Raw genomic sequence first — 27,253 nt, 5'->3', positions numbered from 1 at the left:
ACAGCGTTCAAAAGGCGAGTAGCAAGTAAGAGTCGGGAGATGACTTTACCCCTACACGCGACACGAGGGAGGTAGATACCAGGCTCTTGCATTGATACCAGTCGCTGCATTTTCAAAGCGATGCTGAGCTACGAGACAGGGCACAGAAGAAAAAAAAAGCCTCTAAAGGAATCCAAGGGCAGGAGAAAACCCTTCTGAGCAGCGGCTTAAGGAGCTCAATCTGTCGAGTTTATCAAAAAGCAGCTTGAGAGGTCATTGACTGCAGCGGGTAAGCACCTTCCCACCGAAAAATACCGGGCTCCAAAGGGTTGTTTAACTAGTGGCGAGAGGCGTTGCAAAAATGAGGGGCTGGAAGCCAAACCCAACAAACTCAGACGGGAAACGGCACAGATTTCAGTTAGCTCCCGGGACGCACGGCTGTGGGGAAGGGTGCGTTCGCCACCCCTTCACATCTTCCCATCAAGAACAGATGTCTGTCTGGAAGATAAGATTTAGCTAAATCCAAGTTCTTAGGTGCAGTACGGGGGCAATGGGTGAAATGTAACGACCTCTGATACAGCACAGGCCAGAAGAGGGGCTCTAACGGCCTACAACGCTGTGAAACGATGAATGCCTAGAGCATCCGACCCGAGCACCCCGGGCCTGTAGTCTAGACAGCACGGGGATCCGAGGGAAAGCTTGGTGAGCAGCCAGGGACGTGAGAAGGAAGGCTCGATCCCGCAGATACCCGGGACCGACTCGGGTAAGCACCTTAAACCTGAGCAGCCCAGGTTTAGTTGTCTCCCAGCACCCCCCAGTGCACCCAGATGCACCGAATAACGTCGTCTAGGTCTGGATACAACTGTCGCGGCAGCATTCGGTACACGCAAGGCACTTTACTGAGCACTAAGCAAATCTACTGCGCATTAAAGCGTCACTGTCTATACGAGCAGGCACCTACTGCACAGTAAATTAGTTTACTGCACAGTAAATTTAAACCTCATATCCCCCACTCATCCTACAGACCCCGCCCCCACTGCCGCCGGCCCTTGGCATCTCGCTGACCCGCGGCCACGCCCACTGCAGGCCTGTCCCGCCCCCCACCCGGCGCGGATTGGCGGACTTCCCCCGGCGCCGCGCGCGGATTGGCCGCCGCCGTGTTATGGGGCGTCGCCCGACGCTCGCGGCCGCCTCCCCTCCCCGCGCCCCCGCCGCCATAGCAACGGCACCGCCTCCCGGCCGCCATTGGCGGGCGCCCGCGTCTATCTCCCCAGCGCCTCCGCTTATTGGTGGAGCCCGCGCGCGGGGCGGGAGCCGCGGGGAGGCGGAAGCGGCGGCGGGTTCCGGTGCTGATGTGGCCGCGGGAGGGGCCGGGGAGTGCGTGCGTGCGTGCGTGCGTGAGTAAGTGAGTGTGGGGGGACAGCTTGCACGGGAGGGGGGTGCACAAGCCCGGGGCAGGTTGCACGGGGGTAAGTTGCACGGGGCAGTGGGAGGGGTAAGTTTCATGGGGGGTTGCAGGGGGGCAGTTTGCACGGGGGGTGTAAGTTGCAGGGGGGTAGGTTGCCCCCCTGCGTGTCTCTCCGGCGTGACTTTGGCCCAGCACGCGCCTGCGTCTCATTTTACCACTGACTGGTGTTTAAAAAAAATAAAGCCTCGTCCTAGGTGCTGTGGGCGAGCTGCTGCCCCGAACAGACGCGGTCGAGTGTTTGCCGGCGTGCGCCCTTGCAGCGCAAAGAGCTTGCGACGTAGCACTTGGCGCAGGGAGAGAGCGACCGAGTTGTCAGGCCGGTGGTTTTGCTCCGAAAACGTCCCCGTAGAGATGCCCCCTTCCTACGGTCTCAGGGTACGGTCACCTTGCTTGTTAGCTGTCTCCGCACCGCGGCGTGCCGAAGTTTCGGGGACAGGAAAACGTGACGATAAAGTGTTACGGGAGTTGCCCCTTTCCCCTGAGTTAATAGAAGACATTGGGGGGTGACTTTCTTTTTCACAGCAGCCGTCTGGCTTGGAGGCCCAACTCTCTACTTGACTTTAAAAGCGGGGCTCTAAGGTAAATGATATAACAACCAGGGGCGGCTCCATTTCCTTAGGAGCGCTGGACTGAAAGGGACTTCCTGGTTCCCGGGTCCCCTCCCTGCTCCCGTCCCGTCGCCCCTTGGATAAACAATGCAAGTTCCTCCTCGGAGCGGGTTCGGCCGGGGCTCGGCTGCCGTGATAAGGACGCAGAAGCAGGCTCGCTCGTCACAGAAACGCTGCCAGGACCGGTGCGGGGCCTCGTGGTCTGGGTGGCCAGCTCGGCTCGTGTTCTTGTGCTGATCTTGGTATTTTTTTAGCTAAAGTAGATCTCCCTGTGTGATACGGGCTCCCTGATGGGTGTAGGCAGAACGACTGTATCTCTTGGCGGTTTTCATGTTGCTTGTTATATTCTTCCCTCATGAAATAAGCTTTCCGTTCCCTTCATTGCCCTGGGGACTCATCTTTGTACCTGAATTCATTTTTTGAGCACAGGTGAGCTCTCCCCAGCGGCTGGTCGAATGGCACGAAGCCTTCCCTAGCTCTTGTACACGCATCGGACCCGATACGTCCTGGGATCTTGTTTTATGGCTCTGTCATATTTGCTCGTAGCCATACTGTGCAATTAGCACACCCGTGTCTTTCTCCTCCTCTGCCGTAAAGGACTGGGGGTGCGGTGCAAGCATCTGTTAGGGGTTACTGCTGTGATTAGCAAACGACTGCAGACCTCAGAGATGGACAGTAGCCGTTTCACTCGCACCGGCCTTCGTGCACAGAGATAATGCTTGGTTCTCTCGGGGCAGTCGCAGAGATTGAAGTCCTGGAGGATTTCTGTGCCTCAGGGCTGGCTCTTGGGCAGGCAAGTAGCGGACAGGGCAGCTGGTTTCGGTGAGTCTCATCTTCCAAGAAGACATCCTGAAAGCTTGCGTGTCTGGCCATGTCCCTTCCTAAGAGCTTCAGCCCGCAGTGCACTTTGTAAAGAACCACCTGGGGCCCTGCCTTCTTGCCCAGCTTTGCTCTGCCTTTCGCGAGCTTCTGCCAGGCAGTCGTAGAGGCCAGGAGGTGCCGCAGGCAACGTGGGAGAAGCCAGGGGCTTAGAGCAGGCAAAAGAATGCATTTTATGCCTAGTCCACGTGGCAAGGGGTGAAGAAGAGACTTTCTCTCCTCCCTGGGCTGGATAAATTGCTTTCTCCTGTTTTTTTCAGGGTTCCTGAGTGATGACAACCTACCGCTGCAGGGGCAAATAGATGCGTATCTGGAATCCGAGGTACCTGCTCATGGCCGTCGGCTCTGGTGCAAGGATCCCTACTGCAGAGTCAGCAGGACTGTGAGCTGCACCGTGCGTAGAAGAGGTGGGTCTCAGTCGTGGTTGGGGTAGCTCCTCTCTACGTTCCCTCCTCCACAAAGGCAGTTGGCTCGGAGGTATGAATACTACACAGTGCTCATGAAAGCTGCAGTGTTGTCAGTTGCCAACAATTATGTAGAAGTTCCTCCTCCAGGCACGAACGCAAAGGGCAGGGCACTCAGATAACATGTTCCCAGAGCATGCATGCTGCTGTATTTTTGTATTGGGCGGGAGTGTTTTCAGAGCATGTAGAGTCATGAATGCACAAATCGCTGTTGCTGGCTCTGTGACAAGTTGGGAGAAACACTGTCTTTCAGCTGGTCACATGTGAAAAATGTGCTAGGTTCTTTATTGCAAAGCCTAGCTGTGTGTCTGCTAATGTTGAAGAGTCACAGGGAAGCACTGGGTCCCGGCAGCTGCCTGTACCACCCCCTCAGTGAGAGTCACAGAAACCCCCTGCTCAGATCAGGACCAGCCCCAACTACATCATCCCAGCTGAGGTTTTGTCTAGCTGGGTCTCAAAAACCTCCAAGGATGGAGACTCCACCACCTTTCTGGGTAACATGTTCCTGTGTTTCACCACCCTCCTCATGAAAGAGTTTTTCCTAAGATCCAACCTCAGCTTCTCCTGCTGCAACCTGAGCCTTTTGCTCCTTCTGTTATCTCGCCACTGAGAACAGTCCAGCTCCATCCTCTTTGGCCTCCCTGCAGGGAGATGAACCACATTCGGGTACTTGAGTCATTTCCCTAAGCCCCCTGCTCTGCTCCTTGCTGCGCTGTCCCTGCTAGGAGCAGGGTGAGAGTTCTCCTTCGGTGGCATTGATGAAGTCAAGTCGCATCTGACTGCTAGTCTGTCAGAGCGGGCCAAGCCTCTGCCCAGCGCCTCATTGCCTGTTCAGCTGCAAAATCTGCGTGAGGATGACTGGTAGCAGCTTGCAACCCTGTGCACGTGGCTGTGTTCGTGCTGTGCCCTCTGTTTCTTGTTGGCCCCAAGAGCACTTGGGTCTCAGCAGGGTCCCTGTGCTGTGGGTGCTGTACAGACACGTAATGGAGAATGATGCCTGATGCTTTGCACAGATTTTAGTCTGACCTGCGCTACATGGGTTTGCATAACACAGGGTTGCACCTCTGGGTCCTGCTTCTGCCTCCACACTTCAGGCTGAGTTAGAGTATGTCCTTTAGAAGGAAGTGCCTCATCTTGAATGGAGTATGTCATTGGGTGGAGTCTCAGCCATGTCCTGGTTCAGGTGACTTGGTGGTTAATGACCCTCACTTACAGGTGCACATCTTTATTCCTAGCGAGGTTCATTTAGCTGTGGTGTCAGTGCCTACATGGTCAGATGGGTCGCTAATTGGCTGGAGGGCCACGCCCAGAGAGTAGTGGTGGACGGGTCATTTTCAACCTGGAGGGATGTGGGCAGTGGGGTCCCCCAGGGCTCAGTCCTCGGGCCCGCACTGCTCAACCTCTTCATCAACAACTTGGACGAGGGGTAAAAAGCACCTTGTTCAAATTCAGGGGTGACACTAAGATGTGGGGAGAGGTGGGCACTAGAGGAGAGGGACAGACTGCAATCAGATCTGTACAGGCTACAGGGGTGGGCGGATGAGAACAGGATGGGTTTCAACATGGACAAGTGCAAGGTGCTGCACCTGGGGAGGAAGAAGCAGCAGCAGACCTATAGGCTGGGAACTCCCTTCTCGTCAGCGCAGAGGCAGAAAAGGATCTTGGAGTCATTATAGACTCCAAAATGAACATGGGCCGACAGTGTGGGGATGCGGTCAGGAAGGCTAACCGCACCTTGCTGTGCATCCACAGATGCATCTCGAGCAGGTCCAAGGAGGTGATCCTCCCCCTCTGTGCGGCAATGGTCAGGCCGCAGCTGGAGTACTGCATCCAGTTCTGGGCGCCGCACTTCAGGAGGGTGTGGACAGCGTGGAGAGGGTCCAGAGGAGGCCACCCGCATGATCAGGGGTCAGCAGGGCAGGCCCTACGAGGAGAGGCGATGGGATCTGAACCTGTTCAGCCTCCACAAGAGGAGGCTGAGAGGGGATCTGGTGGCCATCTATAAACTGGCCAAGGGAGACCAGCGGTGAATGGGAGAGTCCCTGTTCCCCCAAGCACTACCGGGAGTAAAGAGGAATAACGGCCATAAGCTGACTGAGAGTATATTCAGACTAGACATCAGGAGGCGCTACTTCACAGTCAGGGCGGCTAGTGTCTGGAACCAACTTCCAAGGGAAGTGGTGCTCGCTCCTGCCCTGGGGGTCTTCAGAAGGAGGATAGATAATCACCTGTCTGGGGTCATTTGACCCCAGCATCCTTTCCTGCCAGGGCAGGGGGTCAGACTTGATGATCTGCTCTGGTCCCTTCTGACCCGACCAACTATGAAACTAGTTTCTGTTTCCAGCTGTTGGAGCTGTCTTTTAGTCCATCTTTGGTGGTACAGAGGCCTCCCCACTTCTGACTTGCACCTCCTGATGCCATATCCATGCCCAGACTTGCCCTCTTAGTGACAGCATTGCTGCTTCTCCTTGAGTGTTGCTCTGGCATCTACCTTGTCACGAGGTGAGGTGCGGTGCATCCCCATAGGGTTGCCCCTCTGTAGGACCTCAGCCATAGGCAGGGAAGCAGCACCTGTGTTCCTTAGCAGTCTGGCTCTTCCCTAAATTCAGCTGCTTCTTTATCATCCTTCTGCTCGGTTGCAGGCCCAAGATGCTGAGCCGCCTGTCCGGGTTGGCGAACACTGTTCTGCAGGAGCTGTCGGGGGATGGAGCTGACGAGGCAGCGGAGACTTCTGCCCCCGTAAGTACGGTGCATCGTGCCAGTGGTGGGCTTGGGGTGAGCTGCTGGACGCCTGTGGGTAGCAGTCTCTTGTCGCCTGACAGCTGACGCAGGCTGTCGTCCCAGCTCTGCCGCTCCTGCATTCCTGGCTGCCTCTTTTCAGTTGAGGCAAGTGCCAGGCAGAACCGCGGGACCTTTTCAACCAGTGGAACCAGCTAGCAGAGCGGGAGAGAGTGGGCAGTGACCTGAGCTGGGAGTCTGTGGAATGGTTTTGAGGGAGCTGTGTGCCCATTGGCTCTGCCCACTGCACTGTGTCTGGACAGTGGTGGGTGAGGATCAGGGGAACCCCACCGCGTTAGACTTGTCAGGCTCTCCGAGGCCGTGTTACAGTAGAGATACTCCCTTCCCACCTGGTTCTGGCTGGGCTGGCCTCATTCATCAACAGGGATCCTGGTTTTCCGTTTCCCACGGAAAAACAGAAAACCACAGATTTCCCATTTTTTATCGGAGAAAACGCGGATTTTCCCTTTTAGAAGAGAAACCCATGGATTTCCCTCTTTTGCAAAGAGCTCTTCAGGCTGGCTGAGTTCCAGCCTACAAGAGCTGTTTGCAAAAGGGGTGGGGAAACCCTCAACCCTGTGGGGAGGGAAAGGGAGGGGGGAAGGGCAGGGCCCAACACTCACACTTACTGGAGGCTGCCTCAGGCTCACTCTTCTTGCTGGAGGTAAGTGGGGCTTGGGGGTTGTGGAGCAGGGCTGGAGGGGAAGCTGGCTGGGGGCTGAGCGGGAGCGGGGAGGTTTGCAGCCAGCCAGGCACTCCGGCCGGGAGGGGGTTTGCAGCCTCCCCACTCCTGGCTGGACTGCTCAGCTGGCTGGAAACCCCTGCCGCTTCCGGTTGGTTGCAAACCTCCCTGCTCCCTCAGCCCCCAGCCAGCTTGGGCACTCCCCAGCCGGGCACCCCGGTTGGGAATGGGGGGTTTGCAGCTGGCTGGAAGCGGCGGGGGTTTGCAGCCGGCCGAGCACTCGGGCCAAGAGCAGGCAGGCTGCAAACCCCCTCCCGGCTGAAGTGCCTGGCCAGCTGCAAACCCTGGGTCACAAATGCTGTGCTCCCTGCTCTGATGCCCTCCCCCAGGCTCTCCAGAGTGCAGTGTGTGCAACTGGCATGGCAGGACACAGCAGGGTCATGCACGAAAGCAGCCTGCCGCTGCAAGCTCCATGCTGCCCTGGCCACACTTCCTCTGCGTGCATGGGGGCAGGACACATCTGCCCTGCCCCATCCCCCACACAGATCTGGGGGGCGCGGGTTCCCCCCTTCCCCCCAGGAGTGCATGCTGCCATTGGGAGCTGGCCCTGCCCAAGCCTGCAGCAGGGGGGGATCCGGCTTATGCTTCTGCTGTAGCAGCTGCTGTCTTCTGTTCGGGGCATGGGGCTGCAGACCTGAGTCCAGAGTAGGTGCTTGCACCACCTCTGGAGGGAGCCTATTCCAAGCCATGGGGGCTCGGATAGTAAAGAAGCTTTTCCTTACATCTAACCTAAAATGGTCTCGGAGGAGTTTGTGACCACTGGACTTTGTCATCTCTTGGGACGCTCTGGTGTACAGGCGTTCCCCCAGATCCTGATGTACGCCCCTTACATACTTATAGGTCTTATGTACTTATAGGCGTTTCCAACTGCTCCTCTGATTTCTCCAGGTGCCAGTGTTGGAGTCGACGATGGAAAGCAGGGACGAGACGCCCGAAGACATGCTGGAGCGTCTGGCCCACACGGAGCGCCTGGTTGTCCAGCTGAAGGATCTGATCCGAGAGAAGGATGCCCAGCTCCAGCAGAAAGAAGTTGCACTCAAGGTAGCCTGTGGTTCTGTGGGGGGCTGGGTGAGATGCTGCTGCTGTTTGCCAGGCAGTCGAGCGTTGGACTTCCCCAGAGTGTGGGGGTCTCCTGCCTGACTTGGAAATACGAAGTCAGTGTGACAACATGAAGCTATGCAGACGTCCTTCTCTTGTGGAGGAGCCATGGCATCTTCATCACAGTCTCTCTGCCCCTTTCCTTCGGCAGGAGGAGCGGGAGGCAGCAGATGCAAAGCTGATGAAGTTGAAGCTTCAGGCCAAAGCCAAGCTGGCAGCTCTCAACAAGCGCATGGAAGAGCTGACGGGGCAAGGGGCATCGCTGCCTGTGAAGAGCACGCCTGGCGAGCAGCTGGATCCCAGTAAGGTGGGAATGTCCTGGCTGTAGGAAAAGCTTTGGGGCAGCCTGCGCCTCAGCCCCTGATGAGCTGTGAGGTGCCCTCCCCCTCAGGGTGGGTTGGCACGATAAAATTACAGAATCATAGAAAATTGGGGTTGGAAGGGACCACAGGAGGTCACATCTATCCACCCCCTGCTTAAAGCGGGACCAGCTCCAACTACATAATCCAGCTGGAATAGCCTGCCATCAGAGGTGGTTCAAGCACCTACAGTGAACACCTTCAAGAGTAAATTGGATGCTTATCTTGCTGGGACCCTATGACCCCAGCTGACTTCCTGCACTTCAGGTGGGTGGCTGGACTCTGATCTTCCGAGATCCCTTCCAACCCTAATGTCTATGAAATCCCAGCCAAGGCTTTGTCTACTGAGGTCTTCAAAACCTCCAAGGATGGAGATTTCCCCACCTCTCTGGATAACCTGTTCCAGTATTTTACTACCCGCCTAGCGAGACAGTTTTTCCTAATATCCAACCTCAACTTCCCTTGCTGCAACCTGAGCCCATTGCTCCTTCTGCCATCTGCCCCCACTGAGACCAGCCCAGCTTCATCCTCTTTGCAGCCCCCCTGCAGGGAGGTGTGAAGGCTCCTGTCAAATCCCCCCTTAGTCTTCTCTTCTCCAGACTAAATCAGCCCAGTTTCCCCAGCCTCTCCTCACCAGTCCTGTCCCCCAGCCCCCAACCATTTTCATTGTCCTCCACTAGACTCTATCCAATGTGTCCACATCCTTTCTATAGTGCGGGGCCCAGAGCTGGACACAGGACTCCAGATGTGGCCTCCCCAGTGCCAAATAGGGGGGAGGAATCACTGCCCTGGATCTGCTGGCAGCGCTCCTCCCAATGCAGCCCACGATGCGTGTAGCCTTCTTGGCAAAAAGGGCACACTGCTGGCTCCTGTTCAGCTTGTCGTCCCCCATCACCCCCAGGTGCTTTTCTGCAGAGCTGCTGCCCAGCCCGTCACCTCCAGCCTGTCCCAGCGCATGGGATTGCTCCCTTCTCAGTGCAGGACTTTGCACTTGTCCTTGTTGAACCGCATGAGATTTATTTTGGCCCAATCCTCCACTTTCCCGAGGTCTCTCTGAATCTTAGCCCTACCCTCCAGCATATCTACAACTCCCCCCAGCTTGGTGTCATCTGCAAACTTGCTGAGGGTGCGCGCTGTGCCATCTTCCAAATCATTGATGAATAGGGTCATTAATAGGTAGAGGGTTCCTGTTATTGGAGAGCATTTGAGTTTGGATCTCTGCTATTCATGTTCCTCCCACTTAAATGACCCTGCAAGCTGAGGGGATGCTATTCAAAATGCTCCAGCAGGGAAGTCTTCTCTCTGGAGCCAGAGTCCAGCTGCTTCTGCAGGATGCTGTAGTCTTCTCTCAAGTCTGTGGCCTGACTCCCTTTGCCTCGGCCACGGCGTGGGGAAGAACCTGCCATCATTATTTTGTCTGAGCTGTAGCTGGGGCAGGGGAAGGGGGGAGGTGCAGCTGCAGAGATGACCAAGGTGGTTAATGAATTTGAAAGAGCAAATTCCAAATTGTTTTAGTGCTGCACATAGCTAGTTTGTGTAGCTCGCTGCCACACGCTGTCACTGAGGGCATGGGCTCAGCTTTAGTAAAGGGTTATAGTAGTGCTGTAGCTGCGATGTGCGAGGAGCAACAAGAGATGCTGCCCAGCACATCTTACTAAGTGGATGAGAGACATTTATATAGGTGCAAATGTCCACAGTTACATTCGAGTGAATTGCACGTTTCAGGGGCCTTATGTAAAAACTTCATCTGTGACTTAGTTATTCTGAAATTGGCTGTTAATGAGTTTTTCTTCATCTTCTGAATGACCTAGTATGGGCTATAGCTGGAGGTGGGATACTCTGTGAACCTGGCATCTCCCATTGATAAAATAACTGTTTCTCACACAAGGGAAATGGGGTTGATCTAATCCAAGGGTGTCCAATTTGTGGCACAGGTGCTACAAGTGGCATGGGCAGCTCCTGTATGTGGCTCTTGGCAGATGAGTCAGGGAGCAGAAAGCAGAGCAGCAGATCAGGCAGGGAGCAAAGGGCCAGGAGCAGAAGGCAGAGCAGCAGATGGGGAAAGAGGTTCAACATGATGCGAGCCTAAAAGGTTGGCTCCTGCTGACCTGATCTGTCTGGACTTCAATGCGGTGTTTGATGAGACTCCGCACAGGACTTTTATTATCCAAATGGAAGAATGCACACTGGTGACAAGAAAGGCGAGAGTGGCAGGACGCTGGCTAGAGGCGTGACAGCATTCGGTCGTGCTGCCAAGTGGACTCCTGAGCTGGAGGGAAGTTACTAGTGCAGTTCCTGAAGAGACTTAATATATTCCTTAATGATCTTGGCACAAAGAGTAGGAGGGTGCTTGTGGCTGGTACAGACCTGGGAAGCATTGCCCGTGCAGAAGAAAGCTGGAGTACATCACAGGAGGAACTGGATAATAGAAACAGGAGGAAATTTAACAATTCAGAGTGTAAAGTCATGCACTTAAAGGCTTGTGACAAGTCTTTCTGCTCTAGACTGGAAGTTGAAATGATGGGAGGAGAAAGATGTAGGTGTGTAAGTCAATCGCAGGGTGATGACGAGCCACCAGCGTGACAGCCACAGAGCAGGCAAGTGCGATCCCAGGAGGCTTTTAGGCAAGACGTTTCCTGTAGAGCAAAGGAAGTGTTACAAGGCGCTGCTGAGACTCAACTAGAAAATGGCCCAGGTCTGGTCACCTGCGTGCAGGAGAGAGGACCCCTCGCTGCAGTAAGTGCAGGGACACATGAGGAGAGTCAAGGGACTGGAGAGCCCACTGTTCATAGATGTTAGGGTCGGAAGGGACCTCAATAGATCAAGTCCAACCCCCTGCATAGGCAGGAAAGAGTGCTGGGTCTAGATGACCCCAGCTAGATGCATATCCAAGATATTCAAGAGGAGGCTGAATCAGCTCGGCTTGTTTAGTCTGCAACAGGGCGCTCAACCTCGGCCCCCAGGGCCTCAGAGTCCAGCCCGTGGGGCTCCCCGTGGGTCAGGAAATTTAGCGGCAGGGGAGCAGGGACCATTAATACTGCTGCCCCTGCCCGCTGCCAACTTCCCAAGCCCTGCGAGGCAGGTCAGAGCTAGGCTGCAGCCCCTTCCCAAATGGGGCCTGTTCTCCCTACCAAGCAGGCCATGTACCCTCCCCTTGCAGGCCTGGACTGGGCCAAGTCATGCATCTTCCCCTCCTGTGGGGCCAAGTTGGCCCCTTTCCCTGCACAGCTGGATTGGGGCCGCACTGCCCGCCTCCGCCCTCTGCACGGCCAGATGGGGCCTTGCCATACCTGTCCCAGGCATCAGATTGGGTTCACCAGCTGGATCCAGCCCCTGGAGGGATCAGGCAGTGCCCATTCGGCCTGCTGGACAATGCTGGGCACCGCCTGTCTAGAAAGAGGTCATTAGTCACGTTAGTGTGATGTGAGGCAGAAGACGGGGCAGTGTGGTACATTAGAGACTCGCTCGTGCAAAGAGGGATGAATTTAGAGCAGCGATTCTCAGCCAGGATGCCACGTGCCCTGCAGTGCTGGCACCGTGAGGTGTGCAGACATGGTTCACAAGATAAGCCCAGCAATTTCAAATAGGAATCCAGAGTATTAAAGCCATCCTGACCTGTTGTGGTGTTTGCAGCAGGAGATTTGCTCTATTATCTTTCCGTAATCCAAAAAAGAGGGAGAAGTAAGAGCTGGCATTTTCCATGGGGACCTTGAGTCTATCAAGAGGTGCCTCGAGTCTAAAAAAGGTTGAGAACCGCTGGTCGAGCAAGGCAGAGCAGTCATGTCCCCCACAGCCTCTCTAGATTTGCAGGAGAGGGTGATTTAAACTGAAGGACCGTGTTGATTCAGAAACAAGCGGGGCTGAACTGGCCACCAGTGACTTCAGGCTAGAAATTAGAAGTGGGTTTCCAAACATCCAAGGAGAGATGCCCTGGGACAGCCTTCCAGTAGGAGCAGTGGTGACGAGAAACCAAACTGGTGTTAATAGGGAGGCAGATACCCTTCTGAAGGGGATTATTTGACCCAGTTGCCTGAAGTAGCAGGGGATGAGCCCCAGCGATGCAGCTGGTCTCTTCCAGTCCCAGCCTGGTTTAACCTACTAGCTCCTTTGCCGCAGAGGATGTGTTGCTGCAGGGAGGTGATTTCTCTCTGGCAGATCTCTTGAGTGCTGGCATGTGAAGGCACAGAGGGTTTGAGTGGAGAGCACGTGGCATGCCAGAGGTGATGACCATAACTGGCTTGTTTTGCCAGTCATGGTGGGCACAATATATACGTATTTATTAGTGGGTTTTTTCATGCCAAAACAAGTCCTTATGTGAAAGCTGACATGCTTTCCACGTCTTTCTAGGCAAAACTCCAAAGCAGTGTGAGCTCCTGGGCTGGGGACAGTGACGTCCTGAGCAAACCCAGGCTTCAGCCTGTATTTTCACAGCACTTTCTGTACTTTGAGCTCTGTCGGCTCCACGGTCGGGGCAGTTCGTTAACCCAGGGAGCAGCTGCTGCCGTTGCTGAGTTAATGGTTACACTGGTGTGCTCCCCTATGCCACGTGCTGGGCTGCTGCGAGTCCCTCTGCTCTGGCTAGATACTGCCTTAGGGCTCCCTGTCTCTTTGCCCATGCCAAAAGTTGGCACCTCAAATTCCAGCAGACGCTGCCTAACCCCAGTCTGGTCGATAACTGTCTTTCTCAGTCCTTTTCCCATCAGGAAGGTTTAACTGCCCATTGCTAATTAAAGGGGTCCCCTCTTTCACTCATTAGTGATAGTTGGGAGGTGCGTATGAGTTACAAGTCAAGGTAGCCGTGTGGGTCTGATTGCATGAACCTCGCAGGTTGTAGCCGCACCATGGGGCCGGAGGGATTTGGATAGCTGCTCACCGCATTATTTACTGTGGAATAACTGGAGACATTTTACATAGCAGCAGCTAATGAAAGGGTGAGGAATTAGGGAACAGAGCAATAAGGAAGCAGGTTGCGGTTAAGAACAGCACTGTACCCTGCACTCCAGTTGAGACTGAGTTGTTATGCTAGAGAGTGTTGTTTTCTCATTGTTTGCTTCCTTTCCACTCAGAATGACCAGAGGACGAATGAAGAGCACAGAGAAGAGGCTGAAGCTCTGAAACAGCAGCTCCAAGAGCAGGAGGAGACTCTCAGGGACTTGAGGGAGCAGCTAGCTGCAGCCAGAGAGAGCCAGAAAGACATGCAGGCCAACCAAGCAGCCCAGGTAGGAAGAAGGGGTCCAGCCATCTAAGCACTTGCTAGCAGCGAGTCATAGATTCGTAGATGTAGGGTTGGAAGGGACCTAAGTAGACCATCAAATCTGACCCCTTGCCCTGGGCAGGAGAGAAAGCTGGGCTCATATAACCCCGGCTAGGTTATTACCAAGCCTCCTCTTAAAGACCCCCAGGTTAGGAGCCAGCACCATTTCCCTCGGAAGTTGGTTCCAGACCCTAGCTGCCCTGACTGTTAAGTAGCGCCTTCCGATGTCCAGCCTGAATCTAGTCTCTGTCAACTTATGGCCGTTATTCATTGTTACTCTGGGAGGTGCCCGGGGGAACAAGTTCTCTCCCATTCCCCCCTGGCCCCCCTTAGTAAGTTTATACATGGCAACCAGGTCCCCTCTCAGCCTTCCCTTGTGGAGGCTGAACAGGTTCAGGTCCCATAGCCTCTCACTGTAGGGCTGCCCTGCTGCCCCCTGACCATGCAAGTGGCCCTCCTCTGGACTCTCTCCATGCTGTCCACATCCCTCCTGAAGTGCGGTGCCCAGAACTGGACGCAGTACTCCAGCTGTGGCCTGACCAGTGTCACCTAGAGTGGGAAGATCACCTCCTTGGACCTGCTTGTGATGCATCTGTGGATGCACGACAAGGTGCGGTTGGCTTTCCTGACCGCATCCCCACATTGGAGGCCCACATTCATTTTGGAGTCATTAATGACTCCAAGCTCTCTCGGCCACTGTGCTTTCGAGAAGGGAGTTCCCCAGCCTGTAGGTCTGCTGCTGGGTCTTCCCCCCCCAGGTGCAGCACCTTGCACTTGTCAGTGTTGAAACCCATCCTGTTCTCATTTGCCCACCCCTGTAACTTGTCCAGGTCCAGTTGTATCCTGTCCCTCCCTTCTAGCGTGCCCACCTCGCCCCAAATCTTGGTGTTGTCAGCAAATTTGAACAGGGTGCTTTTCACCCCCTCGTCCAAGTCGCTAATAAAGAGATTGAATAGTGCGGGCCCGAGGACCAAGCACTGGGGGACCCCACTGCCCACATCCCTCCAGGTTGAATAAGACCCATCCACCACTCTCTGGTTGCGGCCCCTCAGCCAATTTGCGATCCATCTGACTGTGTAGGCCTCAGTGCCACAGTTGCCTAGCTTTTTAATGATAAAGGGGTGGGAGACAGTGTCGAAGGCCTTCCTAAAGTCCAGAAAGACTATGTCTACCGTGATACCTGCATCCAATGATTTTGTGACCTGATCAGTCGCACCTCAGCTTAAAAACACCACAAAATTGTAAAGTGACTTTAAGATCATTATCCAAACTATTTATATGTCTATTTATCTATACCCCACCCTATCGGAAAGGCCTGGAAGGGCTTACAGTGAACAAACCTCCGACAGATGGGATTCCCAAAATAAGATCCAAAATCTGAGAACTCCAACACCTTCTTGCCTCCCCTGTGTCTCTGCATAGACTCCCATGCCAGAAAACTTTCCGTCTAGGAAATAAGCACTGCGATGTGACATGATACTTTAATTTATTATGTGAGTTCTTGAATACTAGTTTTTACCGGACAGGCAGTTTTGCAGCGCTCAAAGCAGAAATGAGGAATTATGTGAAACTGGGCACAGATCCAGGGTCAGAGGCTGCAGGGCTGTGTCATCGCCTGGGTATTGTAGCTTTCCCCAATTAAAAAATGTAGTCTGCCCTTTTGCTCTCAGCAGAGTCCGAGAGTCAGGAGATGCTCGGGTGCTAGAGAAACTGTCTGTGGTTTGACGGCATCAGCGCAGAGGGTCACAGTGCTGAGGGCAGCCTGGCTGCCAGCACACGTCTGTCCTCACATGTGATGTGACCTGATACGGACCTGAGCAGAAGCTGCCTGTCTCATCCCTCCATGCTCTTCTGGGGATTTCCATCTTGCTTTCCCCCTGAGGCAGTGGACAGACATAACATCTGAAGTATTTCTAATGGCAAAAGCGTGGACGTACGCACAGGGTAAAATGCTCTGCAAATGTCCAAAGCTCAGGGAGAATGACCCTGGTGGGAGCAGGTGCTGCATTGTGCCGTTTCATTTTGTGCACGCTGTGGCAGTGATTCTCAACCAGGGGTTCACCAGGTAGGAGATAAGTGCAGGCTTTTCCCTGCTGGCTGCTTCTCCCCTTTCCTGGCCCTTCTCGGACCGGGTAAGCTCTCTAACAAATACATTGGTTTGTGAAGTGGAGTGCTGCTCAGTTCACAAAAGCTCACAGAGGCTGCCTCAGGCCTGAAATGGTTGAGAACCACTGCTGTATGGAGCGTGACAAGGGGCTGGTCAGTCCTCCAGGCATCCCATCATGCAGCACTTCTCCCCTTTCCCATCACAAACATACATCCCCTGTGCTACCCCCTGCCAGGGAACCTGTGGGCTGTCCAGGGTGCAGGGAGCACTCATTGACTATCACACACTCCTCACACTCCCTGTTGGCGGGTGGGAGTCTGTCTGCCACTGAAATGCTCCATTTTTTTAAGTGTTTCAAGCCCTGTTACCCCTTGAAATGGTCTTTCTGTTCCCACTGAGACACATGCCTTGGCTAATGATGCTCTGTGACTTGTGCCCACAGCTGAGCTCACTGCAGGAGGTGATTCGGGAGAAGGATGCTCTCCTTGAGGAACAGGCTCGCTGTCACCAAGCTGAGTTGCTTCAGGCAGCAGCCCGACCAGATCTGGAAGGCGAGATGCAGCAGGTGCGGTGCAGAAGGGTGGCATGACCATCTCCTGTGTGCTGTAAAACGTGTGTGGTGTGGGGCAAGTAGCACAGTGTCACAGACCTGGCTGTCAGAGTGGCTCCAGGTTCCTGCTTTCCCACTACTTATCTCAAGGAGTAGACCAAGGTTTGCCCCTGGGATGACAACTCATCCCTACAAGCCTCAGCTCCACTGGCCTTAAACCCCAGAGTCCACTGCTGCAACAAGGGGTCTTGGCTTCAGGGAGTCTCCCATTGACACCTGGGATATCATGTGTTTGGAGATTGCCCTTTCCTGCAGGCAGTCAGCAAGGCAGCCACACAGCAGGATTGATTGCACAGAGGAAAATAACTGCGAGTACAGGGGAGAAAACCGGATATGGTTCCTTATCCACTCCTCTGACTGCAGCACAGTCCTTCGGAGACTTCTGGCCGTGGTTTCAGAGACCGGCCCTCCTGCTGTCTGCCATCTCTGATCAGGGTTCACTCCAGTGCACGGGAAAATCCAAAGACCTTCTGTACCTAAGAGATGCCTCCTAAATGCCTGCAAACCAGCGCCCTTCCCCTCCACACCTTTACTGTACTATGTTTGCTGCGGGGTCTGAGAGCTCTCCAGAGCCCTCCTACTTGAGGGATCTGGGATTTGCCCAGGTTAATTGCTCTTCTCCCCAAAATATACTTATTATTGGGAAGCTAATATTTTTTTCTTACGAGTGAATCGACGCCCACAATAATTTGGGTGTTCATCCCAGCCGCAGCCCTTTCTGGCTGGTATCTATGATGAGCCTGAAAGTTGCTCTTGTCCTTGTAAAGCAACTGGCCATTGACACCTGAGAGTTCACGGGGTCTGCACGCTGCGGTTCTGGCCTGTAACTAGCCATTAACTAGAGACAAGTACTTTTGCCGTCTGGCCTGCTATAGCTTTTTGATTAGCGTTGTCGCCATGTTGCAAAGAAGCGTGCGTACAGAACAACACGATCCATGCAGCGACATAAGGGGTTCAGTGACCACGGTTTGTTGCTAGCTTTTCAAAGAGATCAGGCTTCGGGGCTGTTGAGACGCATGCTTGTGCTCTGAACCCCCAAATCATTCCTGCTTTTGGGGTGGGCTTGTGCCACATGGTTCATTGAGAGTTGCGATGCCTGCTGGGAGGCTGCAGAAAGGCAGACAAAGGAGTGCAGAGGATGCGTGCATGCTAAGGCTGGCTGTAGGAGACCCACATTCAATTCCCTACTCGGATGTGGGCTCCTCATGTAACCTTGTGCAAATTGTGACCATGGCAGAGCCTCGGTTCCCTGCCTGTAAAATGGGAATAACAGTAGCACTTCCCTGCGGTGCAGGGGAAAAATGCTCTGCAGATAAGGAGTGCCCAGGCACTAAAGAAATGGGCCATACTGATGTCTAAAGTAACAAGCCTAAGCAATCCTCCAGCACATCCAGTCCTCTTGCCCTCTGGGGCCGTTGTGCTTGGCGGTGCTGACACGGCTCTCGGTGTGTTTCTTGCAGCACTTGAAGACGCTGCAGCGGAAGCTGGAGGAGCAGGAGGAAGCCCTGCTGGGGCGCGCCCAGGTGGTGGACTTTCTGCAGCAGGAGCTGCGTGGGGCAGAGCAGCAGAGCCAGGTACTGCCTCGTGTGCTGCCTGCAGCAGACTCGCTCCTCTGGTGCAGGCATCTTGTCTGGAGCCTGGCGGCTCTCACAGCTCCTTGCTGCTGAGGCCTCGCTTCTGACTTGGGCTCTTGGGAACTCCCAGGTCGTTCAGGGATGTTAACTTGTGGATCTGAGACGGTTTGTCTGCAGTGGGACTGCAGTGACCCACTGTGTGTGAATTAGGAGTTTTATCCAGTCTGCCCCTGGCATCTTGAGGTTGAGGAGCTCAGCTCTCCCAGCTGTGGGGCCTTGCTTTCATGCTCAGTGTCAGACTTTCAGGGTCTCTGGTCCCAGACCAAAGGATCTTTTTCTCTACCACCGTTACTGGCTAGTCTCTCTCCCACTGTCACCGCATCAGGAGCACTTTGATCTCTGAGGCTCCCATGTCATGAGTAAGACCAGGTCTAGTTAGAAGAGCTCTGGAGGGTACCTAATTTTACCACCTCTGTGGTTTAAAAAAGGAGAAGAGTGGTTAAGTGCTGCACTGGACTCGCCAGTGCTGGCTTCTGCAGGAAGGCCGGAGCAGGGGGTCTAACATTATTCATCTTTTTCAAGTTTTGAGGGGAGTAGACGCAAACTGCCTCATGGCCGAGACTCTTGAAACATAGGCACAGACATGCTCACCTGGCTCCGAGATGAGCTGGTTTCTTTCCCTTTTCTTAAAACGTTAATGTTCAAGATAGGGTTGGAGCGTGTGGGTGGTTCAAACCTCCGAGAGTCCAAACGAGATGTGCAGATGTTAGGTGTTGTTCAGTCACAGTGTCGTGGAGAAACAGGACCGGATGGGTCCTTTGAGCACCTTCTAGTCCAACCTCTGCCTGAAGTGCAAAAGAAAACTTGAGTTTTGTCCTTTATGCTTCGCTGTTCAAGAGGCGTGGAAAGCTGAGCTGTTTGTGTGGGTTTTCTGCAAGAAGGCCCCCTCTGCCGTGTCTCCCCTGCAGAAATGGTGGGGTAACGACAGCACCGCTCGTAAGCAAGTGAAACTCGCTGGAGAGGAAATGTTTTGTTTCCCTCTACCGTCCCCTTCCTCATCCATCCCTGACACCCTAGGCTGAAAGGACGCCAGGTGCAGAGGCACTCCCCCTGGCTTGGATCCAGCTCTCACCGGGTTGGCAGTGGCACACTCTGGCCCTGCCGCAATGCAAGCCTGCCTCTGTGCAGTCCCTCCCGAAGGGCCTGGCTGTGCGATGAAAGCTGGGTGCGATGCCAGGCACTCCCGTCTAGCACTGGTGTCTGGGAGCGAGCGAGCCGATACCCTAGAACTTTGACCTGGGGAAGTTTCCACCTAGCTTGTTGCGAGGGTTGGGAGTTGGCTGCCTTGATCTCTTCTGAGAAGCTCCCTTCTAGCCCAGCCGTCCCCTTACTCCTGTGTTCGAGCAGGGTGCCCGTTTCCTGCTCTGGAGCTGCCTAGAAACAGCGTGTTGGCTCTCTAAGTGTCTTTTCCTCACTGTAATCCAGATTTCTCCCAGCACATGCAGTTTCCCCTTTGGGGTCCTAGGATGATATTCTCCTGTGCTGGCCTAGTTTCCATCCCGTGCTGTTCCCATGCACTCTTTCTTTTACTTGGATAGTTGGAAACTTTCCCTTGCTTCAGTTTGATAACGAGTATGGTCCCGTTTTCAATCAGTGCCTTGGGGTGGGTTGGCTTTCCCTTCTGTTTAAGTCCCTCCCGGTTTGCTTTCACAGACCCTCTCGGAGCAGTGCCAGAAGATGGAGGCAGAGCTGAGCGCCTTGCAGAGCGTGCTGGAGGCAGAGAGAGAGGCGTCTCGGAGCCTCCCAGAGAAGATGGAGCTGGAGCTGGCTGAGCAGAAGCGGGCCTTGCACAGCCTTCAGGAAGAGGTGCAGAGTCTGTCTGAGCAGCTGGCGCAGGCAGGGAGGGCGCGGGCTGAGCTGCAGTCGGAGTGCAGAGCCCTGGAGCAGAAGCACATGCTGGAGACAGAGGAGAAGGACCTGCAGATCTGTCGGCTTCAGATGGTGGAGCAAGAGTTGCGCTCGAGCCACGATGCCCTTGTCGCTCAGAACCAGCAGCTGCAGCAGGATGTCGATCGGTTGCTGGTGCCACCCACTGAATGCTCTGCCGCTGTGCCAGCCAACGGTGCAGGTCAGCCAATGGTGCAGTGGGGCCGAGGCGTCCTGGGGATCTCCTGGGTGGGTGGGAAGCGGCTTTGCTTTTTATGGTGGTTCTCAAGGAAGCACATAATGCTCTCGGGGAGAGGGAAGCATAACCCTGAGCCTTGCGTCACGCTTTCCCCAGCTACCAGCTTGTCCAAACTGTGTGAGTTTGCTTGCTAAGTTGTTTAAAATACCTTCAGGGGATATTCCTTCACAAACTTAGCCATCCCAGTCCCTGTAAGAGCAGATCACCAAGGGCTGTTGCAGTGAGAACTCAGGCTGTGTTATGACAGGGAAAACTTACCTTTTTCCCTGGTTTTGCGTTGTGAGTTTGAGGGTGTTTTGTGCAGCTGATTCTGCTGTTTTCCCAGGACAGCCCCTTCCTGCTGTTGCAAAAACGGGTTGGTAAAAGCATAAAACTTGGCAGGTGGGTGGCCCATGAAGAGGAGGAATTCCTGAGACTGGACGTCGTGCTAATGCTTTCCTTGAACCATAGGCTAGTTATTCGTTTAATATGCAAAGCACCTGCCTTGCAGGGAGAGACGGAAGAAGCTCGACTTTATTTATTTTACTTGAGAGAAAGTTAAACAGCAACTTGTCCCTGCCCCCTTGGAGGAGAGGCTCTTCAAGACACAGGCAGCTGGAGGCAGACTCGGATGAGAAATACTGTTGGTAGCCAAGTGCCCTTAACTGCTAGCGCAGCTCCCTGAGGATGCTCTGTTGCTTTACAGCAGGATTGGGCGTCTCTAAAAAGACCCGTTAGCACTGCCAGAAGCTGAGGGCCCTTAATGATGTCATATGGTCACAGTATGATCCTCCAGTCTGCCCTCCTGCATACATCCTTCCTGGCCTTCATACCTAGGAATCTGAGCACTGGGCACAAGGGTTACCAGTAGGGTTGAGGGCTCCAGGCAGCCGACAGTCACAGCGCAGGTTTCCTAGACACATAGTTTGACGCTCCAGAAAGGAGCATCCTTTTTCCTCGAGTCTTTGGTCCTGGGCCTCTGCTGGGGCCCCGGGCAAGAGGCGGGGGTGCCAGCTGTTGCAACATCTCTGCAGACAGGGGTGCACTGAGAATTCAGTCTAGATTAATTTATATTACATAATCTCAGTCTCTGGCTGCTTTTTCTTGTACGGGCCCTGAGAGGAAGCAATGACTGGATGGAGGGGCACTGGTGCAAATGGCTGGTGCAATAAACCAGTGTGTGCACACACAGGCAGAAGGTGGGTCACAGAATCACAGACAACAAGGACTGGAAGGGAGCTCAGGAAGTCACGTCTAGTCCAACCCCTGCTCAGAGCAGGACCAGCCCCATGTACATCATCCCAGCCAAGGCTTTGTCTAGCCAGGTCTTCAAAACCTCCAAGGATGGAGACTGCACCATCTCTCTGGGGAGCCTGTTCCAGTGCTTTATTATCCTCCTAGTGAGAGTTTTTCCTAATATCCAACCTCAACTTCCCTTGCTGCAACTTGAGTTGAGTCCACCCAACCGTATGCACTGGTGCACTGCTTTTTTCTATTGCCTTTTACTGGCCTGTGAGGGATTATGTCAAACACCAGGTGCCCATTTACAGCTGGGTTGACGGGGTGGCTTCCATCTTGAGTCTGGAGTGAGCTTCAAATTCGCACTTCTGGAGCCACAGCACAATGCCTTTATCCCTTGGCCATGGGTGTAAAAGCTCAGACAGGAACGCTTCTGTGTTAATGTTTTCTTTTAGAGGAGCTTGCACAGACGTCCGAGGCGTCCATTCACCCCCAGGCTGACCCAGCATTGCTGAACTCCCTGCCAGTCACACAGGTCTTCGAGGAGCAGGTGCCAGCTCTCAAGGTAATGTACCCAGAAACTATCCCATGTCCTGAGGATCGATACTAGAATGCAGAGGAGGGGGACACCTTCCCTCACTGCCTTGGGGGAGAGGGTTGATGCATGGTCCAGGCTGGGCAGATGTTTTACGAAACCGGCAGAGTAGAAACATCTGGGAGGTGGTCAAGGCTGGGGGATGGAGAACTTGCAAACTGACTTGTTGAAAGCCCGGCGGAAAGAACAGGACCTCGTTCTCATGAGAAACCTGTTGGCGACTTGGTCTTTCTGCTCTCCAGCCAGGCTCTGCACAGGCTGAAGCGACCCTGCAGGAAAACCTCGTGGAGCAGCAAGAGAAGGGGATTTTACTGCCTTCCACTGCAGCACTGGAGGACCTGAAGGCTGAAAATGGTATAATTACACCTCCTCTTGCCTATTTTTAGCTAATGAACATGCTTTTGGTTACTGGATTAATCTACATGCCCTGCTAAGGACTTAGAGCTGCTCTCTAATCCTCTGCACAAGGAAGGGGGAAAGAACTGTTCAAATCTCAGCCTGGTGCAGCTTAGAAGAAAACAGTAGCTCCTGGCTGGCAGGCTTGGGGTGTGTGAGGGAGACCGTTGAAGGGAGTGGTGGGGTGACGGGCAAGGCTGTGTGGGAAAGGGTTTATTGCACTGTTCAGACTGGTTCCTCCTGGTTTCCATTTGTCCTGGTCTTCATATAGCGTGCCACTACCATCCACTTACCACATATCTTGGGGATCCCCCTGTGCCCTTATCACCAGGCTTTTAATTGAGAAGGGTGGAAGGGGGTCGTGTGATCCATAGAGCCTAGTTTGAGACCAGCTGGTATGATGCATATTAAACACCATCCAGTATTAAGCTTCACGTCCAAAAGCAGACTGTGTCATTGCAGCATACCCAAGAGTTGCTGTAGGAAGGAAGGAAGGAAGAAAGCCTATAAATCCCATCTGACTGCACTCGGTAGGAGGTCACGGTCGACCTTGTTAGAAGGTCAAGGTAACATCTTTCATAAAATGGCTTAGCATTGAATGGAAAGCTCCTACTGGCCGGGCCCAATGTGGATGGAAGCGAGTTACACACTTAGTCTTTTAGCTCAGGATGCGCATCCTGGAGGAGGACACGCATTCGAGTATCTCCCTGGTCAAACCTGTCCATAACTCGTCCCAACGGGAGTCGCTCTGAGTTCCTTTCCTGCAGCAGTGAGTCGGGAAAGTCCTCTTTTGGTCGTTAAAAGCATTACCCTCAAGCGTATCAGATGATGTTAACGTGGGCACTTTTCCCATTGCAGTTCTGTCTGGGGTTTTGCAGTGCGCCTCTCACCGCGGCTTCTAGGTGCTGGTTTACAGAAGGTCACCGAGTGGCTCTTTCTTTCCTGGCACCTGTTGCTGCAAGCCCTGCGGTTCTGAACTGCTTTTGGGGCAGAATAGCAACTTCATTTCCCTTTGCATGAAAGGGGAGAGTGGGACTAGGGCGCCTAAAGGTTTTTGTCACAGCAGGCTCTCCTAAATCCTGTAGCCCTCTCCAGGGTGCTCTGGAAGGCGCCTGCCCTGGTGCCAGCACCTTGTCGGGGCAATCACAGCCTTTCTCTGAGACATCCTTCGTCTGGGGGTGATTGTGCTTCTTGTCCCCACCTGGCGCGTTGCTGAGAGCGAGCCTGGGAGGGAAGGTTAAGGCCTGCTTGTTCATGACTGTTTCAGAGACCCTGCGTGCTCGACTGGCCCTTGTGGAGGCTCAGCTGGAAGCTGCGACGGGCACGGAGCATCCTGACCAGGTAACAACTCACACAGGCCAGACTCCAAGTCGGTCAAGGGCGCAGCCTTGAGCAGCTTCCCCTAAGTAGCTGTGGCCTCTCCAAGCAATCCTCTTTGGGGCATGATTAGCTGGATTTATGTGGGTGGCAGAAGAGGCTCTGCATACAGCCTGTACTTGGCTGGGTATCAAGTCCCTCCCTGTCGCTGGCTGCATGGGAATTGGGGTATCCTTCTGACTGCTTTTCTCTGCCCTCCCCAAGATGCATCAGCCTTCGGCCCAGTCCGGCCCAGCTGAGCTGCGCGTGGCAGGATGCATCCAACCCTGTGCTGCCCCATGGCCCTGGCAGGAGATATGTCTTGCATCTTGCCAAATGAGTAAGATGTCGGGCAGGAGCAAAGGGTCGCAGAACCTCTTTGGCCTTGGTGTCCGCAGATCAGATCAGTGCTGGTGCCAACGCAGGCCATTGCCGTTGGTATCTGTCTGAGCTGAGATGCACATGAATGCGGACCCTGTGCAGGGATGGGCTGCTGCATCCCATCTCGGCTTTGTGCAGATGTTGGCTAGGATGGTTCGGCCAGGCGGCCCAGATCCGACCTGTGGCACTGCGTCATCTGGCCCGTGGGGCTCCTCCTGGATCTAGAAATTTGGCAGCACTGGTTCGCTGCTGCCAAATCTCCAGACCCTGCATGCTGGTGTCTGATTCGAGCACGCAGAGCCGGGCTCCAGGTGTGGGGGGCCCCCAGGACCCATTCTTGGCACGCAGAGGGCAGGTGTCAGACTCCAGGGCTCGATCCAGCCCCGCACCACTCATCTGACCCATAAGGCCAAAAGGTTAAGTACTGCTGGTTGAAATCTGTACCAGGAGCTAGGTCTGCAGGCACGATCTGTCCACAGGGCTGGTGCTTGCTGGGCGCTGTGCATCGTGATTGTGGGATGGTGGCACCACTTGCATTGCTGAAACTTTTCAGTGTCCTGTCCCCTCCGCTTGAGCATACAGGGGTTTGCTTGAGTCTGCTGCAGTTGCAACTGAGCCGCAGTGATGCGTTTGCCTGCTTTCCACCCCCGCAGGCAGCTGCTGCATGGGCTGACCTGGCTGGGACCTGACCTCAGCCCGGAGTTGTTCGCGTGGGCTGTGAGAGGATCCCAAGCACCACATGAGTGTTGTGTTAATGAAGGGGCATTTCGGTCATCCCTCCCTTGCGGCAGCTTTGACCTCCCCTCCTCCTGCTAGTCCAGCCTGCACGGCTGCTGTTTAGAAACTGCCACCTGCATGCAGCGGGTTGCAGTGATGGCAGCATGCGCAGGGTCTCGACTGAAGACCACACGGCTACTCGGCATGTGTCTGACCGCTCGCGAGCACCCCTCATCCCGCAGGCCTCTTCTGTCTAAGCCCTAGGAAGGGAAGCTCTTATGCGGCATGGCTCTGTCAAGGAGAGGGCAGACCCTGTGTCCACGGGTCTCTCCTTGCTGTGCTTGGGGGTGGGAATGGGCTGATGGAAGTGCAGGGAGGCAGGCAGGAAGGAGCGGGCCCACGTGAGGATTGCGATACGTCTTGACGCCCTCAAGGTCAGCCTTTGCCGTACCACTGAGCTCAGCTCTGCCCTTAAACTGTTGACTGCTCTTATACAGTCTTTTTCCTCCATGGGGCAACAGAGGTAGGTCATAAAGTAACGGGTGAAGGTAAAACAGGTCCAACTGGACACGAGGCTGCTAAAAGAGCAGAGCCCCAGGGTGAAGGCTGCAGCTCGAAGAACATGAGCACTGGCTTACTGGGTCAGAGCAATGGTCCGTCTAGCCCAGTCTCCTGTCTTCGGCAGGAAACCCGTGGCACATCAAAAAGGCCCATCTCCAACAGTGGTAGAAGTGGATGCTGCAGAGTGGAGCACATTGAACTGGATCCTTCTAGAGTGATCTATCCCCTGTTCATTACCCTCGCTAGCATCCACCATTAGGGGTTTAGAGAGATCAGAGTAAACATCTCTCTGGACTCTTTTAAGAAACATTTGGTCGTTTATCTTGCTGGGATCCTTTGCCTGTAGCTGGCTTCCTGTCCCTGGGGCAGGGGGCTGGACTCCTCAATCTTCTGAGGTCCCTTCCAGCCCTAATGTCTATGAAATCTCCAACCCTTCTGGTCAGTAGCTATTGATAGACCCATCAGCCATGAATTACCAAGTTCCTTGTTGACCCTAGCTATGCTAACTGCTTCCACCACCTCCTGTGGCAGTGAGTTCCACAAGTTAACTGCAGGGTGTTTAAAAGAGTCCCCTCTCTCTGTTGCTGGTAGGCTGACAGCCCCAGAGCTGATGCCCTGTCACCAGAGTCACCGAGTCCTGAGGAACCGTCCTCAGCTGGAGGCTGCTCGCCTGGGCCTGAGGGTAAGATGCAGGATGCGGGTGTTGGGGTGACCGAGCGGCGGGGCTCGGCGCCAGGTTTGAAGTGACGCCGGCAGAGGGGAGGTTCTGATGCATGGGGACGGGAGGAGCTTGAGACGGCTCAAGGAAGAGGCGAGATGGCTGGGTGAAGGCTGGGTGGGTAATGTAGCATGCAAGGAGGGCCTGGGAAGAAGCAAGGTGCTAGGCCGGGAGCCGGAGACCCTGGTTTTCCCTCTTGCTGCACCCAGCTGCTGTGGGTTAGGAGGACCTCCTAGCCTCGTGGGCTGCTGGGCCCATGAGATGATTGGAGAGAGCCAGGCCCCAAGCATGCACTCATGCTTCGCCCTGTTTAAGACGTGTGCTGCAGCCACACGTCTGCCCCTTCCCTCTGCTTGCGGGCTGGGCATGGAGCCAGACGTGCTGTTGGCGACAGGCATGTGTTTTCTGTCTCTAGGTGCCTCAGTCGTGCCGGAGAGTCGTGAAGAGCCGTGTCCCCAGCTGCCTGATGACCCTGCACCTCCGCCACAGGTATGAGCTTTGCAGCGGTAGCTTCTCATGCAATCAGACTAGTCCAAGGTTGAGGCCACAGTCATGCTCAGGAGGGTTTGAGGAAAGTCCAAAGAATCTTCTGCCACCGCCAGCATTGTGCAGCCTTTTGCTGCTGCTCCAGGTCCTTCATGCTGAGCCCTCTTGAGTCGTGCCTCACACACCGGTGCTTCCAGGCTTGACAGCCACAGGCTGGGATGACGTGCTCGGGGGCTGACCCTGTGCGGAGCAGGGGCCTGCACTAGTTGTGACCTGAGGGCCCCGCTAGCCTGGCTGTGCTGTGATCCCCTCCAGCCTGCCAGAGGACAGCCTCTGCAATGCTTAGACATGGAGCTTACGGGCAATTAAAGTACTGCCCAGGTAGGCACAGGGAGAAGTCAGGGATCCCCTGCCCCCACATGTCTCCAGAAGACCTCTGAGAAGAGACAGTGCCTTCCTCCAGGCGTTCGCTCAGTTTCTCCAACCCTGGCCCCGACTCTCAACAGCACATCGGCCTTTTTTCTAACCCCACGTAACAAAGGATTTTGACCCCTTTGTGCCTCTTGAGTAGCTGGCAGCTCAGCACAAGAGTTGAATCCCTCAAGGGACCTCTCTGAGCTGATATTCCTCTGTCCAAGTGCATTCGTCCCCTTGGACTGGCAGTCGTAGCTGCTCCTGAGGTCCTTTCCAACCGGGCACGAGGGCTGAGCAGGCTTTGCA

General features: G+C 54.6%; 1 protein-coding gene across 4 annotated transcripts in view; it reads left to right on the top strand.

The window, feature by feature from the left end:
* The first annotated feature begins 1,317 nt into the window (after positions 1-1,317).
* Positions 1,318-27,253, top strand: part of GOLGB1 (golgin B1) — a 42,994-nt gene continuing 17,058 nt past the window's right edge. The window contains exons 1-14 of one of the 4 annotated variants that reach the window (XM_014605672.3): positions 1,318-1,380; positions 3,195-3,341; positions 6,041-6,137; positions 7,807-7,959; positions 8,168-8,323; positions 13,442-13,594; positions 16,179-16,301; positions 17,807-17,920; positions 19,634-20,048; positions 21,779-21,888; positions 22,161-22,272; positions 23,582-23,655; positions 25,921-26,011; positions 26,463-26,536. In XM_014605672.3, the coding sequence (XP_014461158.2) occupies positions 6,048-6,137; positions 7,807-7,959; positions 8,168-8,323; positions 13,442-13,594; positions 16,179-16,301; positions 17,807-17,920; positions 19,634-20,048; positions 21,779-21,888; positions 22,161-22,272; positions 23,582-23,655; positions 25,921-26,011; positions 26,463-26,536 (1,665 nt within the window). In that variant the 5' untranslated portion in view covers positions 1,318-1,380; positions 3,195-3,341; positions 6,041-6,047. Of the gene's footprint in view, positions 1,385-1,429; positions 1,449-1,583; positions 1,823-3,194; positions 3,342-6,040; positions 6,138-7,806; positions 7,960-8,167; positions 8,324-13,441; positions 13,595-16,178; positions 16,302-17,806; positions 17,921-19,633; positions 20,049-21,778; positions 21,889-22,160; positions 22,273-23,581; positions 23,656-25,920; positions 26,012-26,462; positions 26,537-27,253 lie in introns of those variants that run through there. The other 3 variants (XM_019494923.2, XM_019494924.2, XM_019494922.2) reach the window with 3 other exon arrangements.

This window comes from Alligator mississippiensis, chromosome 4, assembly GCF_030867095.1.
Source record: "Alligator mississippiensis isolate rAllMis1 chromosome 4, rAllMis1, whole genome shotgun sequence".
In the NCBI taxonomy this organism is placed as follows: Eukaryota; Metazoa; Chordata; order Crocodylia; family Alligatoridae; genus Alligator; species Alligator mississippiensis.
Note: the sequence above shows the minus strand (reverse complement) of the source record. Positions and strands in the feature narration are given on the sequence as shown.